The sequence below is a fragment of the Scardinius erythrophthalmus genome (assembly GCF_964197995.2).
Source record: "Scardinius erythrophthalmus genome assembly, chromosome: 17".
Lineage (NCBI taxonomy): Eukaryota > Metazoa > Chordata > Actinopteri > Cypriniformes > Leuciscidae > Scardinius > Scardinius erythrophthalmus.
In genome coordinates, this window is record NC_138237.1 from 12,915,832 (window position 1) to 12,933,200 (window position 17,369).

The 17,369-nt window shown below is 38.4% G+C and overlaps 1 protein-coding gene across 1 annotated transcript in view; it reads right to left on the reverse strand.

The window, feature by feature from the left end:
- Positions 1-1,784: 1,784 nt before the first annotated feature.
- Positions 1,785-17,369, reverse strand: part of niban2a (niban apoptosis regulator 2a) — a 30,949-nt gene continuing 15,364 nt past the window's right edge. Inside the window, exons 6-14 of the mRNA XM_081390658.1 lie at positions 16,407-16,522; positions 12,088-12,192; positions 11,598-11,760; positions 9,139-9,326; positions 8,899-9,054; positions 8,128-8,241; positions 7,904-8,011; positions 7,245-7,356; positions 1,785-4,012 (exon numbers count right to left, since the gene is read on the reverse strand). Of these exons, the coding sequence (XP_081246784.1) occupies positions 3,093-4,012; positions 7,245-7,356; positions 7,904-8,011; positions 8,128-8,241; positions 8,899-9,054; positions 9,139-9,326; positions 11,598-11,760; positions 12,088-12,192; positions 16,407-16,522 (1,982 nt within the window). The 3' untranslated portion in view covers positions 1,785-3,092. The remainder of the gene's footprint in view (positions 4,013-7,244; positions 7,357-7,903; positions 8,012-8,127; positions 8,242-8,898; positions 9,055-9,138; positions 9,327-11,597; positions 11,761-12,087; positions 12,193-16,406; positions 16,523-17,369) is intronic.

The window sequence follows — 17,369 nt, forward strand, 5'->3', positions numbered from 1 at the left end:
ATACAAAAACAACATTGTTTCCACTGTTCGATCGCGCCCGCGACTCTCTCACTCTCACACACACACATTCCAGCACGGCAATCTCAGATTATGTCCCTAAAGAACCCGCGTATAAAGTAGTTCCGTATTAAGTTACATTAATTAATTTGCACGCGAGTTTTATTTATTTTCATACGTGTATATTCATATTCATGCACATATTTCCAGGCTCGGAATTGCTCACATGTATTAAAACTCCTAGCCAATACCAGATAATGGCACACATGATAATACTGTATCTGAGGCAAAGCTGCATAATCAGTGCTCAGTGCTTCCTTTGTTAGTGCATACGGATCCACACCATTTATGACTGAAATTTTCGCATTGTACCTCTCTCTGTCTTGTGTTAATAGAGTCTCTTTATAATCTCTGTCACTTTGTCTCTTCATGATTTTCGTAACATTATAAATGGAAAGAAATATTCGAAATTTGCTTGTAAAACTCATAGACAGTATGGTAAAACCAGAGAACTGGTAAAACATTGTAAGCTTTTGCCCTCAAAGATGGCGTCTCCGGGGAGGTCACGTGACATTATTTGGCCTGTGGGAACTACGTATAGAAGGAAAATAGCAAGTTACAGCACAGTTTTGAATTTTAGATTTAGCCTACAGGCCCTTTCACACCGGATGCGTAACGAAAAAGCGAACAGTTCGCGTCAAAACCCATCACATGAGCTGCGTAAACAAACACGGTCTCTATCTCTATCTTTGACGATTAGCTTTCTATCCCAAATGTAGTTTAGCCTTCAAGCCAACACAGCACAGGACTATACAACGACGAAAACTACCACACAACATAGCCTACTCACAGTCGTGATAACCGAGTTGGTTGTCAATGCTACGCCACACAATCATTGTCCTTGTAGTATGCGATTGGCTGAAGCTTGTTTCGGCCACAAAAAAAAAACTTTTTATCTCGAGTTTACATCTCGCGATTCTGACTTTATTTTTAAAACTATCTTTTAAAATGTTTTATTCAGTGGCGGAAACAAGCTTCCATACTTTTCTGTCCCCGAAAAAAAAAAAAAAAAAAAAAAATCGACATCGAAGCGAAAAAATAAGTCGTTTTTTTCGCCGCAGCACATTCGCGTTCGGTGTGGAAGCGCTCATTACCTATTTTTTACATTCTATGCTCATTACACAAACAGCTGATCAAAAAATAAAACCATCGCGCGAATTATTCTTGTGTCAAAATCGCGTCCAGTGTGAAAGGATAAAAAAAAAAAAAAAAACTAGGGCTGTGCAACCATTAATCGTGATTAATCGCATCCAAAATAAAAGTTTGTGTTTGTATATGTGTGTGTACTGTGTATAATTATTTTGTGTATATAAATAAACATGCATGTATACATTTAAGTTTATATATATATATATATAAACTTAAATGTATGCGTGTGTATTTATACAAAATAATTATACACAGTACACACACATATACAAACACAAACTTTTATTTTGGATGCGATTAATTGTTGCACAGCCCTAAAAAGAACAATTTATTTTTTAGATTATGTTATGTAAGTATTACATAAAATATTTTCATAAGAGAGCGTGGAGCATTTTAATTAGCTCAAAATGAAATGATTTGAAATAGAAGACTTTTGTAATAATGTAAAAGTTTCACGTTTCAACTATTTCATGCATCCTTGCTAAAAGTATTAATTTTCACACACACTAAAAAAAAACTGACCAAACTTTAGAATGGTAGTGTACATTATATGATAAATCAATGCTCACAACAATTACTGCATTTCAAAATAACAGTGATTTATTTATCCACTTCTTTATCCAAGGAATGAAAGGCGTAGAAAACATCACAATTTCACACTTTTAAAATAAATAACAGAAGAGAACTAGTGAAATATTTGTGTGGTGCTAAAACGTTGCTTCGTTTAGATAAACGCACAGAAAACATTAAAACATAAATATATCAAGTAAAGAATGATTAACCATTTTGTGATTCCAAGAAAATCCCACAGTCAGAGTAGACCTTTGCCCAGCCGTCCCGTATGACATCCCATTAGAGAATTCCTCACATACCGGTACATGCATTTCAACAACTGCACCAGAGGGTTCAACTACTTTCAGAAGACATTTCAAGGTTGTAAATGACTGTAAAATGTTATATCATAGTTCAGGAAACTAGCGAGAGAAAAACCCAGGTGAACTAAACCTAAGTTGTGAACTGACTTAGTGTTTTATTCTAAACCTACATCAATCCTTTGAAATGAATCCTTTGCAATGACTTCAATCCATTGACACGGAGCTCTATCTGCAACTCAGCAATGGTGTTTCCGTCCTCTATAACATGCGTAAACAGGTGGAGGATGTGCTGGACTATGAATCTGGGTCACAGCAAGTCTGTGAGCACACTATAGAGGCATGCCTCAATGTTAATAAACCTTTGAATTGGTTCTAAACCACAAAGTAATCACTAGAAGCATTAAAAAGCAAGCTTTAATTTATTTGCATAGTTATTGCATAAGTGCTTAATTATGCTGCATTAATACATTTATTAGTGTTTGAATATATTCCACAGTAAACAAAAACAAAAAAACTTTGCCAGTCTAATTTGCCATATCACTCAGCTGTACATTAGGAGTACAGTCGGGTGAAGTCTACATTTGCATTATGTCAAGAGGTGAGCGTATGCTGGTTTACGTCACCCGCGACCAAACCACAGTCTAAGTGAGCACAGAAACAGGAATTCGAACTGTTCGAGATAATGACGGTCAGTTTTTTTTAAACCTCTGCCACATAATAATTTGTGTGGGAGTCATGAGTTATATAAAACATTAAATAAAAAAAATTAAGGCACACTAGGTCATAAATCTGTGTATATGAGAATATTCAATATATATACACACATATATCTCGTAGATAAACATCCCCAAAATGTCTAAATTAGGAAAGCAAGATTAGAAAATAAAAGAACTAATTTAAAATAAAACGAAATAAAATGAACGCCAACTAGGCTGAAATATCAAGTGTTGCTGATGGAAAACAAGCAAACACTTTCAGTTTATAAAAAAAATGTTTTCATGTAAATCTCACTCAAAGCAAGCCTCTGTCAGCTGTGGTTTCAATTTCCGGGTTCTTCTCTGAACTTTCGACATCTAAATCAATGCAAGTTTTCACTCCCTCCACCAGAGTTAACATCACCAGCTCTGTGTCCACCACCTCATCATCTGTGATTGGCTGCGGCTCTGCTTCTTCTACATTCTCATTGGCTGGAGACTGAAACCCACTGTCATCATGGCGATGAGGGCTAGAGTTGGTAGAGGTTTGAGCGAATTCCCCATCAGAGTCAACGGCGCCTTCGCTCAGGTGATCGCTGGGGTCTTCCTGGATGGCGATCTCGATCTGATGAATGGCGCTCTCGATGGCGGACACACGCTGCTGCTCTTCCAAAGTCTGTTCACTGCTCGTTGTATCTAATTTTGTGTCAACTTTTTCTGGCGACTCTCTTGGCACGGTCTCCATTACTGAGATGATGTGCTTCACCTCATCACCCTCTTCCAAAGGAAGACCGTTGGTCAACTGAGAGTCATCTTTTTCGCCAGGGTTCACAAATTCCAGCACAGGGTTTATGAGGTCTCGGATCTGATTGATGCTGTCCGGAGAAGCTGGTCCTTTCTCGATGGGCACGTGCTCCACTGGTCTCAAAGACTTTTCTGTTGCAAGATCTTGTCCCACCTGACCTTCGTTCTCCTCAGGGATGCCATCCACTCCCGGTACTTCCTGGCAGGACTCATAAAGAAAAGGCATGCCGTCCAGTTGGATCATGGAGACTATTTGTTTGCGCTTCCTGTTGGCCATTTCGCCTCCTTGCCTCTCCCCTTTTACTCCTTCGAATTGGCCAGCCCAGTCGATGGTGTTGTCTCCCAGCAGGTGCAGGTTGAGGTCACTGTTGGTCAGTACCATGCTGTCTCTGTATAGGTTGTGCCTTCGCTGGACCGCAGCTTCCTTCACAGCTGCAAAATTAAAAGGAATAAATGAAAAGACATTAAAACTATTTTTAAGCAGTAAGGTACAGAAGTTGTGCTATATTGTGTACTCATTAATACTAACACTTACTATTATATCTATTTATAAAAATAAACCTTGCAACATGTACTGTGCTAGACTAACTGGAACTACTCACAAGACTTGCATATTGTTGCCCTATTGTGGGTTTGATCGCTTCTATTGCTCTCCTCATTTGTAAGTCGCTTTGGATAAAAGCGTCTGCTAAATGATTAAATGTAAATATTAGGGGTGTAACGGCACATGTATTCATCCCGAACCATCATGGTACGGACATCACGGATTGGTACGTACAATTAGACGAGTAGCCTATACAGCAGGTTTCGATTAATTTTTGTGACGAGCTCCACTAACTTCACGGAAAAGAAACCAGGATGGCCAGGATTTTACAAAAGCACAATGTTTCGTTTTTTATTGTGAGTATACACAAATAAAAACACCCTTTCGAATGATGTCTTGCTCTTATCTGTATGACCATAAACGACAGAGTATTTTAAGTTGTTCTGCTGTTATAATGAGACAAAATCATTTGGCATTTTGCCAATTTGTGTCTGGAAGTCTCACTACTAGAGTCCAGTGATGCAAATATGTGTCTTGAAAATAGGAAGCCTCAGGTGCCTCCTTGTGGAAAGGTGAAGTAGGCTCTTTTTCCTTTTCGCTCATCTTTCGGTGATTTCTTGAAAAAGCGTAATACTGATACTTAATTCTCAAACGCAAAGAAAACTAATCTCTAAAGTTTTATAAACTAACACTAAGTTTTATTTTTCATTATTCTATTTATTTAGCAATTTTATAACACAACAGATGCTTTTCGGTTTTGTAGCTGATTGTGACCAAATACCTTGTTTTTTTACAAGCCCTACAAAAAAAATATGACCAATGCAAGAGTGCATTGTTTACTGCTTAAAGTCCCTGTAAAGTCAAAATTAAGTATGTGTTCTGAGTTTGTCACACCAAAGAAAAAAAATTTGTGTTATTAGCCACCCAAATTTTAAAGGGGGGGTGAAATGCTCATTTTCACGAGCATCTCCTGTTAATCTTGAGTACCTATAGAGTAGTATTGCATCCTTCATATCTCCAAAAAGTCTTTAGTTTTATTATATTTATAAAAGAAAGATAGGCTGTACCGAGTCTTTCCGGAAAAAAACGAGCGGCTGAAGGCGGGCCGTGTGGGCGAAGCTAAAGCTGTGCTAACGCGCCGAGCTAACAACAACACACAGAGACATTTGTTCAAAAGTTTTACTCACCGCCCGGTTCCAACGCACGACCGCGAACCTTTATCATTGTGACTGCTCGATCCTTAAGCATTAGACGATCTGCAAATCCGTCGATCTGGGCTTTGTTTATAAAACAATCATCGTCGAAATGCAGGGAACAAACAGTCTTGCACAACTCCGTTGATGCTCTGGAAAAACAAACTCCATCCACTGGTCCCTTAGCGCTGGGTTCTTTGGGAATCTGTGCAGGGTTGTCTTGCCCTGGCAACCAAAAACCCACTTCTTTGGTGACATTGACTTCCCTAAAGCCGAGCATAGCGCTTTGATGGGCGTACTGCTTTCGCTCTCTCGCTCTGGTCTACGGTTGCGCGCGCGCGCCCGCGTACTTCCGGAGAAGTGCCCTTAGGACCCGTATAAGGAAATTCCGCTACATCTGACGTCACACATGCCCATACTCGAAAAAAACTTTCCGAAACTTGTGACAAACCGGAAGGAGCATTTTTGGCACAGAAATACTCCTTCAAACGTACAATTTAATTTTTGAAACTTTGACCATGTTTAGCATGGGAATCCAACTCTTTAACAGTGTAAAAAACTCAATATGCATGAAATAGCATTTCACCCCCCCTTTAATGATAAAAAAAGCCGGCAAGTACATAAAATAAGCGATCAAAATCTTGAAAAAATGAGCAGTAGTCTCTGCTCTCAAACGCTGGGGGCGTGTCCGCTGGCTACGCTGAAACCACGCCCACTCGCGGGAAAGCTCGCTGCCGTCGACTCACTCAACTGTCACCGCTACAGCCGGAAAGGATGCTCCTAGCAGCTTAATTTGTTTTACAAAGCCATAATTATACCTACCTACTATAATTATAACATAAGCACACAAGGCAACTTACACTCATTGGTGAGCAAACACTGCCGACGATGGCACCAGTTGTCGGCGCGACGGGAGGATGAAGGCAGAGGCGGGAGATAGTCGGTTCGGCCACATTCACCACCAGTAACAGCGGATTATCAGTGAATGAATCCCAGTTGTCTCCGACGAAAGTTTATAAAACTATCCCGTGTAAAATGATCACTACAGAGGCGGGTTTTGGCGGTGATCCTCAGCTCTCCATCAAGGTGGCTCTTCACAAAATTAATCCACCTCTTGTTGATATGATAGTTTTTCGGAAATTTAAATAAGGACACCGATCTGTTTTGTACGTGATCGCATCCAGGTAATACGCATTTCCGTGACGAAGGCATAGCTAGCTAGCAAACTGTAGGATGTAGTAACTACCGGTAATAGTACTGACAGTAACTCGCGATTGAGTTGCAAACTGATGTGAATGGGCTCCAGTGCGTCATCAAGTAGGGGCGTGTCCAGGAGCTCAGGGGCTCCAGTGCGTCAAGTAGGGGCGTGTCCAGGAGCTCAGGGGCTCCAGTGCGTCATCAAGTAGGGGCGTGTCCAGGAGCTCAGGGGCTCCAGTGCGTCAAGTAGGGGCGTGTCCAGGAGCTCAGGGGCTCCAGTGCGTCATCAAGCCCCCGTTTTAGCCCCGCCCAAAAAATCCGGAACACAGCAACGGTGAAAAACTGTTTAACGTTCTAACTCCACAATTCAGTACTTCAAAGTGCACAGTCTTTGTAATATGATTTAGCAATACATTTCTAACATTTATAATGTGTTTAGAATTTTTTTTTTGAATTGCCTTTACAGGGACTTTAATACACTAAAGGAGGCTGTACTGTTCCAACTACCTCAGGGGGGACTAAATCCCGCTAGATGGAGCAAAATGTACTATGGTCTTTTAAAAATATATAAAAAGAAATCTAGCATCTGGGATTTGTTGCTTTTTCCTGTTGTACCGAACTCGTATCGAACCGTGACCTCAAAACCGAGGTACGTACTGAATCGTGACTTCTGTGTACCGTTACACCCCTGGCAAATATTGTCAGGATTGAAGGGGCTGCGGACACTCACCCATCATGATGTCCTTGGAGACTGACTGCAGGACCAATTCCTCAAAAATGTTCTCTACTAGGATGAATCTAGAAAAGTCCTCAAAGATGAGCTCCTTGAACTTGGGCAATTCCTAGATGTCATAGGAAGAAAAGAAAAAAAAAACATGAATATTTCACATAAAATCAGCAAACATGTCTTGGTGTGTTTTATATGGAAAAAAAATACTATTTATAAATTGATTGAAATAAATTCTAAATGATTAGGCTATTATCTATAAAACTTATAGATCAACAATCAACTAATTTTATGGAATAATAATAATAACCTGGTTACAAATACTACTGCTAGTAGTAATAGTAGTAGTAGCAACAAGATAAATTAATAAATTATAGTAAAAAAATACAAATTAATAAATTAACTGGTAACAAATAGTAATAATAATAAATTACTGATGACAATAATAAAATAATACATATGTGTCCCCACATTTTTAATATCTGAAAATAAATGTCTTTTTTAGTGACATTTTTTACATGAGCCCATATTAACATCTGACTCTAGGTGGGCTAATGGCCACTAAGAAATATAAAAAGCTGGAATAGCAGGACAAAAAAAAAAACTTTGTTCTTACAAAGGGATGTGTAGCATAAAAATGTATTAAAAATCACTGTACCAACCGTCGAACAGGACGGGGAGAGCTGTTTCAGCATGTATGGTATGATGATTTGAAGCAAAGCCTCTCTGAAGAACTTCTTCCTCACTGTGCTGCTGTCATAGTCATATTTCTGCGGGTCATGAACAAACAGAATTAAAATGAAGCAAAAAGTCTAATAACAGCAAGAATCCAGGAGCTGTGCAAACAAAACCCGTTTCAGCTTTAGAGTTGGACCAGTGCACTTACTTTGAGTACTCGGTCCTGACAGCGCTGGACTGTCTTGCAGAGGTCCTCCCCGCTGTTGCCCTCGAGACTCTGATGGACCAACTGCTCAAATGTGTGCACTGCATCATCCATTTGCTGCATCCACAAATAGAGGAATTTTAGGAAGGAGGGGTGACAGATTATCATCAACTTTGGTGGTTTATTTGTAAAATTATATAATTCTCATGGACAATGACTACATTTGGAATAACAACATACATGCAGTAGAAATAGCAAAAGTACCAAGTATACCCAGTATATGGCCATGGGATACTATATACCAAGATTGGATTGGGATAGAGGGAAGGACGGATTGGGATGGAACATTGTAAGATCATACTAACATTGATCATACCAAAGAAATATGCCGTTTAATCATATACCCATTTGATCTATTGTATACTTTCATTTGAATATCAGTAAAGTCTCAATTGCCAATAGACCTGCAATAACAGATATTACCTCAGGGTGGAGCTCATCAACAATAAACTGCATCTTAAATTTCTCTTGAATATCCTCAAGCCATTTTTCTCATAGATTCTTGATCTTGGCCTCATTGCTAAATAAATGTGGACACTTGCTTTTTGATTTTGTTGCTTGGCACCAAAAAAAATGAAATGCAGGCTATAGAATGATTAATAGCAAATCAATTTCAAGTGCTAGTGCCAAGTACTGCAACACTTCAAGAAGTTTTAGATATTCAAATGGAATATTTAGAAATGACAAGAACAGTGTGGGTCTAAGGAAAGAGACCTGTCTCATGAGGATCTGAGCTCTCTGGATGAACACAGAAGGGCTGGACACGTCACATCTCTGCTGGAGGCCTTCCAGGTTCAACGTCTCCATCTTCTCATAGCAACTCTGCATCTTCACCGGGTGGAAGGCCAACATGGAGAGCTTGTCCATATGCTAGGAATGAGCATTGAGAGATTTTGGGGTTAACTAATCCTTAAAATGCATAGGCTAATGTTGTAAATCAATGTCTTGTCTCACCTCTCCCAGTTTCTCCCTGCTGCCATCGTTCATTGAGTTCTTGCTGATCTCCACCAGCTCACGGAACAGGATGTCCCTCACTTCTGAGAATCCTCTGCTTGTGGGCTCCATGAGGGCCTCTAGGATGGAGTGGATGTAGGGCTGAACCTTGCTCCTCACTAGCTGTTCAACACGGGGTGACACCGATGCTTTAAGAAAAAGATTAGACAGATATTAGCACACTAGAACTTCCATTAAGAGGTAAAAACCACATGAAACAAATTTCATGTGTGTGCATATTAAATTTGTGCGCTTTAGTTTAATAAGCTTTAAATTTGCATGTGAAATATTTGGTGCACATGCGAAATTCACGTGCTTGTTTGAGAGACACACTGACCTACAAGGGACTTCAATGCTTAATTATGTTATGTCTCACTTCTCAAATGATGTACCAAAACAAAGAACACCATAGAAAAAGCTCAATTATAAAAGCTTAAGACTGATCACAATGACTCTAGGCCACATAAAGGGCCCTGGTATCTGTGAACAGGTGATTGTGGGAAAGCACCTGTCCTGAAATGTCAAAACAACCTCTATTATTCAGTAAGAATAAAGGTGGCACCACAAACACACAGATGGACTGTGTGTACTGTAAAATCATACAGATTATGAGAAACTCAAAAACATGCTGTCGAGATCATTTTGCTTATGTTATATGAAATGTGCTACGGGTGTTTTCGGTGGACCACAGTCCCAGCCACAAATGACAAGAAAAATGTAGTCCTCAAGTCTTGCCAAACCTACATTATGGCAGGACGGTCAGGGCTTTTTAGGTTATAGTTGTACTAAGCTGCGTGAAACTGAATTCTAATGAAAGAGGGATCATATGGAAGAATTTGAGACTTTCACACTTGAATGTTCAAAAACACATTCATTTTCACATATTTTACATTATTGCAGCACAGGGACGGATCTTGGCATAGGCATGGACGTTAGTCTTGCCCACCCAATCCGAATTTAGGGAAAGATTGCGTTAAACTGTTTTTATGGTTTGTGCATTGATTAAAAGCAATCTGTGTCAGGCTTGTTGAGAAGTTTTATGAAGGGCAACCAACTTGACATCTGGGCCTTGGGGGGCCAGACAGAGCCAGTCGCTTTAATCAATCACCATTTTCATTTTACTAAGAAGCCCCTCCTTCCGAAAAGTGCAATATGCTCTGATTGGTTGGCTAGACCAGTGTTGAGGAAAGTTACTTTTAAAAGTAATGCATTACAATATTGCGTTACTCCCCAAAAAAGTAACAAATTGCGTTACTTAGTTACTTTTTATGAAAAGTAATGCATTACATTTTACTTTTACACACCAAAAGTGAAATGAACAAGCCTCAGGCTGAAGGAAATGCATATTTACACCTGTACAGTAGAGGGCGCCGCTCAAACAAACCTTTCAGCTGTACTGCCATTCTGGATTAAAGAACAATAGGATGCATGAGAAGGAAGTTCAACACTCTTATTTCTAAATCTAATCTAAAATAATTTTTGTTTATTAGTATGGTTGAATTAGATCATTAAAAGGTCAGCAGCAAAGACATTGGTTAATAAAGTGAGATTAAATACATAAAGTATATTTGTGAAATTTAATATACTTATTTATAAAAGTTTAGCATAACATTTTGAGATTGTATTTTATGGTTTTTATTCATTTTGACGAATACTGAATGTTTTCGTGCAAGTGAGATGAGTAAATGCATGCTCACATTTAGTCTAGAACTAAAATAACCATCATGTTTACACAGAGCACACACCTCCTAAATTTATTTCTCTCAACATGGGGACAAGAGAGCTGTCAGTCAAAAAATGTGAAAAAGTAACTAGCGTTACTTATTTAAAAAAGTGACTTAGATATTTTGTTCTAAATTGAAAAAGTAATGCGTTACTTTACTAGTTACTTGAAAAAGTAATCGGATTAGGTAATTCAAGTTACTTGTAATGAGTTACACCCAACACTGGTTGTGATTGGTCAACCACTTCGAGCAGAAAATGTCACACCCTTTACCCTAACCACGAGTTCACACACAACTAACAACCAGGCCTTGTCTCCTTTTTTTTTTTTTTTTACCCATGTCTTGGGTGGAAATTATTAAAATTAGATACTTTGTGATGTGTATGTTCCTGGAAGAAAACTCAAGACTACAATCGAGGCGTTTCAGAGAGTTCAGAAACAGTGCTTACTGATATAGAGAATAACTCCCTTTGAAGAAGAATTTGTAACTTTGCAGACCAATTTTAAAGACGTTAAAAATGAAAAAAAAAAAAAAAAAGCACAATTAGGTCCCTCTTTACGATCTTATTTATCATGTAATATGTTCTCTCTCATTTTTGCTATTGCTTTTTAGAGTGTGTGTGAGTCATCAGGAGTGTGTGGCCTAGAGGGAACGTTAGTGATTTCCACATAGTAGGCAGCTTGGTTTTGCTCTTACCGCGGATCTTTCCGGAAACATGCTCTTTGGACGTGATGATTTGGTCCATATCTGTGCGTAGAGCAGCGTCCAGACGGGGGCGCTCCACCTCACAAACCTGAACCAGAGCTTCGTGTTGAGTTCGTGTCTGTGACAACACCTGCCTGTATACTGCATCTGAGATCTGACAGGGTAAACAAACAGATGATAAACAAACCTCATACAAACTGCAGCAGATAAACACATACATATGTTTTGAAAATTTTGAATTTATATATATTTTGGCCCTTTTTGAACTGTTGAGCCTCAATGTGAACCCTAACACCAATGTATACTTCTCTATAGACTGAAATGGAATCTAATTTGTTTATATATATCTATTATAAACTAATAGATTTATTATCTATTGCCAAGAAAGTATGATAAAATTATAAAAATGAATTGCATACATTTGTGTAAATGATATTTTTTTATTTTTTTACAGCTTTACAATTTACATATGAGAACTGACCAGCATCCAGTCCTTCTGTCTCTGTTGTAGTTTTCCTTTCAGCCGAGGTACGATCAGATTCCTCAATTCAGGGTGCAAAGTCTCCATCACCAGGTTGGCAAGAATCTAGACACACAAACAGACGCGAATGAGAAAAAGCCTTTGAAAACTAGTGGTAACACAGCAAATGGAACTATACCGTTTACTTAATGATGGCATGACAAAATTTGAATACTGCTTTAGACAGCTACGAGGGCATCATTAACTTTATGCTAACAGCTTTGTAGTTTTGCATGCATATCTTCCGTAACCATGTCATCATAGACTGCAGACTGTAGGCTACCATGTCAAATGAATAATTCTTTAAGCGTTCACACCCATAACATAGACGCCCATCACAGATGGCTGCTTTGTTTATGCTCACTTCAGTGAATGCAATGACAGACAGAACAGAAACAACCTTTGATATGGGGAAACGTGTCTGTGTGAATAAGTTTTTTCATGTGTGTTTTTAGGGATGGGATAATAGTTTTATCATAAATAATACGCCACAAACATGACACGTTTACTTTCTAAATATTAGGATTAGCTCACACCTTAATGTTGCCTTATATCAACCAATGTGTTTGATAGTGAGAGAGAGAGAGAGGAAGGGGTCAAGAGGTCAGTAGAAAGGTGCTTCTTTATGACTTGTTGGTGATGGTGTGGAGCAAATGACTGGCATTTATTAGCTGGTCACCTGTGAAGCTTCCACCCACACCATACACAAAAATGCACACCTCTAGGTCACACTAATATATGCGAGTAATTTAACTTAAATTAGCCAATTATATTGTTGCAGCTAAAGCTTTAGGCTTGGCTGAACAAACTGGTATCAATAATTTGTTTGTTGTTGTTTGATGTTTGTGTGAATGGCATTTCAAGTTCTTCTTAGATCCATGAGCTTACAATTTCATCCAATGGTAAATAGTACAGAATGGCTTTCACCCCCTCCACTCGTCCTGTTTCCACAGTAACGCAGGGGCCAGGTGGGCAGTAACACCCTGCAGACCCCTCACAGAAAAACAAAAAACAGACGGCCCACACCCAGCAGTAATAACAACCCACGCAGCAGTTTCCAGCATGTTGTCACGTCCAGGCTGACCGTGGCGCCCTGTATCACTGTATCACTCTCGCACACACAAAATGTCAATACCTTCTTTATTTGCAATAGTACTTTTCCCTGGTTAAAGTGTAAGAACAGAGGCATTAATTGAGTTTATACACACAAACAGCTCATTCATAGGAAACATGTCCTGGGTGTGTTCTGGCAGGGAGCAAAACATAACATTTAAAGGAAGGTCGGAAGGTGCATGTGTGCTTTTAAAAGGAATATTCCTAGTTTAATACAACCTAAACACTTCTGATGCGGTCATCTTTCTGTTGGTAAAAATAAACCCTTAAAAAGAAACTCATTAACAATAATGTACAATAAGTGACGTCAAATGTCATTGATTATCGCATGTCTTGGACGAACCAGACTTCAGTGTGCACAAATTGAATGCTATAGAAGAGAAGATATTCAGTATTGTCTGATATTTGATATAAAAATTAATTTTGAAAGAGTCACCTTACGCTCACCTTAATTCCAGATCACAATGTGCATTAAAATGACACTAAACGTCACATGCAGGTGAGAAGTGCTTTTAATTTTAATAATATTCTTGAAAACCAAGGAAAATGTGTATATGAGAACATTCAAATTGCTTAACACTAAAATATCAGGTTGATACTTATCCTAAATATGTAAATTATGTAATTTTATGAAGAGAAAGGAAGAATTTGAAGGGAACAAATATTTAGTAATAAACTTTCATTTCAAGATTACAGTTACTACCTTCATTTTGTAAACGTTGTTGCTGGATTGTGGAAAAGAAATACAAAATGAGAAAAAGGAACACCATTTTGTATTATAGGTCCTCTTTAAGGGCACTGTATGGGTGTGCGTGTGTGTGTGTGCAAAGGAGAGAGAAAGAGTGTGAGGGCAACCAGAACCCAATCATTTTAATGACGGCCTGTTTGCATTTCATTCAAATCTGTGCACACAAGTAAGAAAGCGAGTTAGATAGACATTCCTAAATCTATTAGAAACTAAATGTTATTTCCAGCATATTATGACTAAAATGAGACAGCAGCATAAACCACACAGACCTGACCATAACTCACCCCTCTAATGACACATTCTGAGCTGTCTCTCTGCTTTGTGGTTTAGAGATTATTGAGGGTTTGTGCTGCTCCAGACCAGTAGAGATCTTAAATACAGAGTGATCAGTCTGACTTATCAAGATTAAGCTTAAAAAGAGCTAGTATTTTAAAAATGGCCTTCAGGTCAGACAGAAAGATGGAAAACATTGTATTTTAGCATTTATTTTTTTAAATGAGTTTGGGAGGGAGAAATGGGTAATTCAGAAAGCTGTTATGTCGTCACAAATATTAGCACATTAACATATGATCAGTAACATTCAATACTTATTCAAAAACTTGGTCCGTCCAAATTAACGATGGTTTTAAGTACATGGAGGTTGATTATCTAATTTGATCTAACCTCCATGTACTTAACACCATCGTTAATTTGGGCGGACCAAGTTTTTGAATAAGTATTGAATGTTACTGATCATATGTTAATGTGCTAATATTTGTGACATCATTAGATATCTTTAGATATATTAGATATATTACATTATTACATAGACATTAGATATCTGTATCTCATATATCTGTATCTCATATATCTGTATCTCATATATCTGTATCTCATATATCTGTATCTATATCTATATCTATATATCTATGATATCTCATATCTCATATCTTTACATATAGCTATACCTCATATATCTATATCTCTATCTCATATCTCATTTCCCATATCTCTATATCTATATCTATACCTATATCTATATCTCATATATCTATATCTCATATCTCTATATCTATACCTATACCTATACCTATACCTCATATATCTATATCTCTTATATCTCATATACCTATACCCATACCTATATCTCATATATATCTATATCTATATCTCATATCTCTATATCTATACCTATACCTATACCTCATATATCTATATATCTTATATCTCATATACCTATACCCATACCTATACCTATACCTATATCTCATATATCTATATCTAGGGCTGGGAGATATATCGCATGACATTGTTATGCGCATCTCGTCAGTAAAGCCGGTTCCTTGATTAGTAGTAAATCGCCATCACCTGCTTTCAGATGGAGCGGCATTTACTACACAGAGCCATAGTTCACTGACAAGCTGAGCCATAATCGCATTAATTATCGCGATATGTCCGTGATAATTAATGCGATATGGCTTAGCTTGTCAGTGAACTATGGCTCTGTGTAGTAAATGCCGCTCCATCTGAAAGCAGGTGATGGCGATTTACTACTAATCAAGGAACCGGCTTTACTGACGAGATGCGCATAACAATGTCATGCGATATATCACCCAGCCCTATCTATATCTATATGTAAATTACAAAAATTACAATATAATTTGGTTCATGAAATCATGACACAAGAAAATAAGGGAAAAAATAAAAGCTACAAAACTGTAGAATATGGCCCAGTCTCAGCAACAAAGCCAAAACGAACACCCTTCCACCTGTCTGCTTGTAAATTTACTTTTTTTTTTTAAATGAACATCTGATGGAAGTTGGTTTGAAGTGGTTTCTAGCTGGTCTAGGTTGATCATTTATGGTAATTAGTTGGTCTAGAGCTTCATTACAAGTTTAATCTGGTAGACATGGCTGGTTAGGACTGGTAGACGACTTTGAAATACAACTTGACCACCTTTAGCAGGTAGACCTGGTTTTTGACCTAGATTCTCCATTGCCAAAGTTCTCAGTGAAATAAATATTGTTACTTTGAGAGAGTCAGCCACACCTGAGACAAAGTTTGGGTGCCCTCCCACCTGTCTGGGACACATAAAGCCAAGATTGAGGACATTCAGAGGGAACTCAATCCGAATGATCCAAGGAAAACAGAAGTGCTCAGGGATAAACGCTGTCTGTTCTGTTCTTTCCTCCTCTCGCTCTCGTTCTTTTCCAGGGAGGCTCTGATTTCTCCTCCATTCTTATTCCCATGAGTCAAAGAGAGTGTCTGAGGCCCACTAGACAGCACCTTAAACTCACTAAATATACTGTACAAGTTGCAGTATGAAATTAAACCATCACTGGAACAATGCATTTTATATGCAAAGTATCCTGTTTTGTATAAAGGATGTTTAATTGTGACAGCTGTCAGATGCTCCAAACATGAATGACCTTCACTAACCTGTGCTTGGTTTCCACACATCAAGTCCCAGGTGCCGTAGTGACCCTTGGCCTGCCTGTAGAGCCGCAGGGCATCCGTGAAAGCCGGTGTCGATACCTTGGACTCCTCTGACAGGCCTAGAGAGGTCAAGAAACATGACATGTTACAGATCAACTCCCTGTTAAATTCACATGGTTTATGCCAGCGGTTCTCAAAGTGGGGTCCATGACCATTAGCTAGGGGGTCCGCGTAATATTTTGCTAGGCTACCCTATTTTTTCAGACTATAGCTTGTTACGTTTATCATCTGAAACGTGCTGCAACATATTCAAAAGTGACTTATAGCCTAATGCATTTAACGTCAAACAGGCAAAACTTAAGGTAGACACTTAAAGGTTTTTATAGACATATTTCTCATGTTTGTGCTACAAATAGGCTTCACGCTGACTTTCGGTTAATTTTTGTGATGCGCTAAATTAATTTGTTAAGGCTTTAAAAACAATGTTCTTTGTAATGAATGCCACTATAACTTGTTTATTTTATAGGCCTTTTTTTCTTCTTCTTCTAAATAGGCTACCGTTAAATATTGGGAGAGGCTCTCTAGAAAATGATGCGAAATTCAGGTGCAACTTATTTTCTGGAAAATAAGGTCAGTAATAAAATTGTGCAGTATTATTTAAGTGTTTTTACAGGGGACCATTTGCACCAATAAAACAAGGATATGGTCAAATCAACCAGCTTTTGAGTTTTTTTGCTGGTCCAAGCTGGTGAAAAATGGTAGACCAACACCTCTGGACCAGCAATAAATCACTCCAAAAACACAATTAAGTGGGTACAGCAAGGTTAGAGGAATGGATTACTATATTAAGAATGAGTTGTGCTCAAGGAAAGGACCTGCACTAAAAAAGACCTCATCTTTACTTGGAAACCTCGACATTTATTGCAGTTTCTGTTTTTCTCAAACAGCGACCCCTAGAGGTGGAGT